General features: G+C 49.2%; 1 protein-coding gene across 1 annotated transcript in view; it reads right to left on the reverse strand.

Annotated features, from left to right (window-relative positions):
- The window catches only part of EMH_0037030 (uncharacterized protein), a gene marked incomplete at both ends in the record, with an annotated part of 7564 nt that overhangs the window by 1091 nt on the left and 4217 nt on the right, over positions 1–2256 (reverse strand). The window contains 3 exons of the mRNA XM_013495145.1: positions 157–241; positions 1001–1436; positions 1532–1848. Coding sequence (XP_013350599.1) covers positions 157–241; positions 1001–1436; positions 1532–1848 — 838 coding nt within the window. The remainder of the gene's footprint in view (positions 1–156; positions 242–1000; positions 1437–1531; positions 1849–2256) is intronic.

Consider the following 2256-nt stretch of genomic DNA (forward strand, 5'->3'; position numbering starts at 1 on the left):
TACTATATTTAATATAACACAATTATATTTAATTTTATTTATTTTTTGTTGGGTGTACCCTGAGCAGCTTTATAAGAGGAGGGCCCGCAACGAAAGTTATTTTTTCTGGTGGTGTGGGGGCAGCAAGGGGAACGAGGCAGTCGGCGGGTATCGAACCCGGGACCTCTCCCCGCATGCAGCAGGGGGCGAGGCCCTCGAGCTGCAGGTGGTGCTGCAGCGCAGCTGGGGGGTCTAGCGTGCCCTGTACATACACCCCAGATATAAACAAAACACAACTGAGGCAGATACAGACAGAGATAATATAATACAAAATAAAGGAGACAAATGGAGAGACAGAATAAATAAAAAAAAAAAAAAAGAAAGAAGAGACAGAAGGAGATAGAAAAGAAAAAAGAGACAGAAGAAAAAAAATATAAAAAACAACAGATACTGTCTCCTCTCTCTATCCTCCAATCAACAGATGCAGCAAAAAAAAAAACAAAGACAGCAGCAGCAGCAGCAGCAGCAGCAGCAGCAGCAGCAGCAGCAGCAGCAGAGACAAACAAATACAGATGCAGCTCGTCTCCCCCCCATTTCTCTCTCTTCTGCCTTGAGCAACGAAAACTAGGGTTTAGGGTTTAGGGTTTAGGGTTTAGGGTTTAGGGTCACCGTTCTACTGCTTTTTTCCTCAATTATCTAAGTGAAAATAAATATAATAAATAAACATAATAAATAAATATAATAAATAAATATAATAAATAAATATAATAAATAAATATAATAAATAAATATAATAAAGGCCCCACACAACAAAAGCAAACACAAAAACAAAAAGACAGAGACAGAAGAGAAGAAAGCCAAAGAAAGCAGAGACAAACAAAGAAAAAACAAATAAAAGAGAAAAAAGAAAACAGAGACAAACAACCACAACACCAAAACAGAACCAAACAAAACCCTAAAAAAACAAAAAAAAAAACAAAAAAAACAAAAAAAACAAAAGAGACAGAAGAGCCCCACTAACCTCAAGGACAGAGCGGTATAGCCAGCTAGCTGTAACGAAGTGTACATACACCCCAGCAGCAGCAACCCCACCACCAGCAACACCACCAGCACCACCAACCCCACCAAAAGACAAAGACAACAACGCCCTGACTTCAGCAGCAGCAGCAGCAGACACGGCGGGGTCCTGCAGCACCACCGCGAACACCTCGACGCCCCCACCGCCACAAACCCTGCTGCTGCTGCTTCCCCCTGCTGCACCTTCACCAGCAGCAGCAGCAGCAGCAGCAGCAGGACCTGCTGCTGCTGCTCCTGCTGCTGCTGCTGCTGCTGCTGCTGCTGCTGCTGCTGATAGGGTTTGGTGGATAGAGAGACAGACAGAGGCCTTTGCCTTGAAGGTATCCTCTGCTGCTATCCTCATCACCGCAACCAACGAACCCTCGACACCACCCGAGCAGCTGCAGCAACAAACACAAACCCTAAACCCTAAACCCTAAACCCTAAACCCTAGGAGGTTTTCTTTAGCCAACTGAAACCCTAGACACGGAAGTACCTGTCGATGCTGGCGGTGTTGTTTGTGTCTCCTGTAACGAAGCAAATGAAGCGTTGGGGTGTACAGGGAGCAGCAGCAGCAGCAGCAGCAGGAGCAGGAGCAGCAGCAGCAGCAGGAGAAGCAGCAGCATCTGGTTGTTGGTTCTGCTGCTCGCGGGGTTTATGTTTAAGGGGCCCCAGGGCAGCAAGCCAAGGGGGGCGCAGCAGGGGGCTGAGGTTAGCGTCATAGGGAGGGGGGCCCCCAAACAAACAAAGAAAACGAAAGTATACACCCGAGACTAAACACTCCACCGGCGCCTGCTGCAGCAGCTGCGCATGCTGCAGCAGCAGCAACAGCACACATACACACAGAGAGAGACGAAACACAGTAGCAGCAGCAGCAGCAGTAGCAGCAGCAGCAGCAGCGGTAGCAGCATTCATTGTAGCAGCAGTTACCGCAGCAGCAAACGCTCTCACGGCAGCAACAAGAACGCACAGAACAGCAGCAACCACAGCAGCAGCAGCAGCAACAACAACAACAGCAACAACAGCAACAGCAGCAGCAGCAACAACAGCAGCAGCAGCAACAGCGCGTCAGCTGTCCCCTCCTACTTCTCTCCTCGCAGCAGCAAAGCGATGAGCTGTTAGGGGTATCCACAGCCGCATGCAGTCGGCAGCACCAGCCCCATCACCAACCCCCCCACGAGACCCACAACCAACATCAGGGGCCCCCGCGGGGGCCCCCCC

The sequence above is a fragment of the Eimeria mitis genome, genomic scaffold (genome assembly GCF_000499745.2).
Source record: "Eimeria mitis Houghton genomic scaffold, Emh_scaff1440, whole genome shotgun sequence".
In the NCBI taxonomy this organism is placed as follows: domain Eukaryota; phylum Apicomplexa; class Conoidasida; order Eucoccidiorida; family Eimeriidae; genus Eimeria; species Eimeria mitis.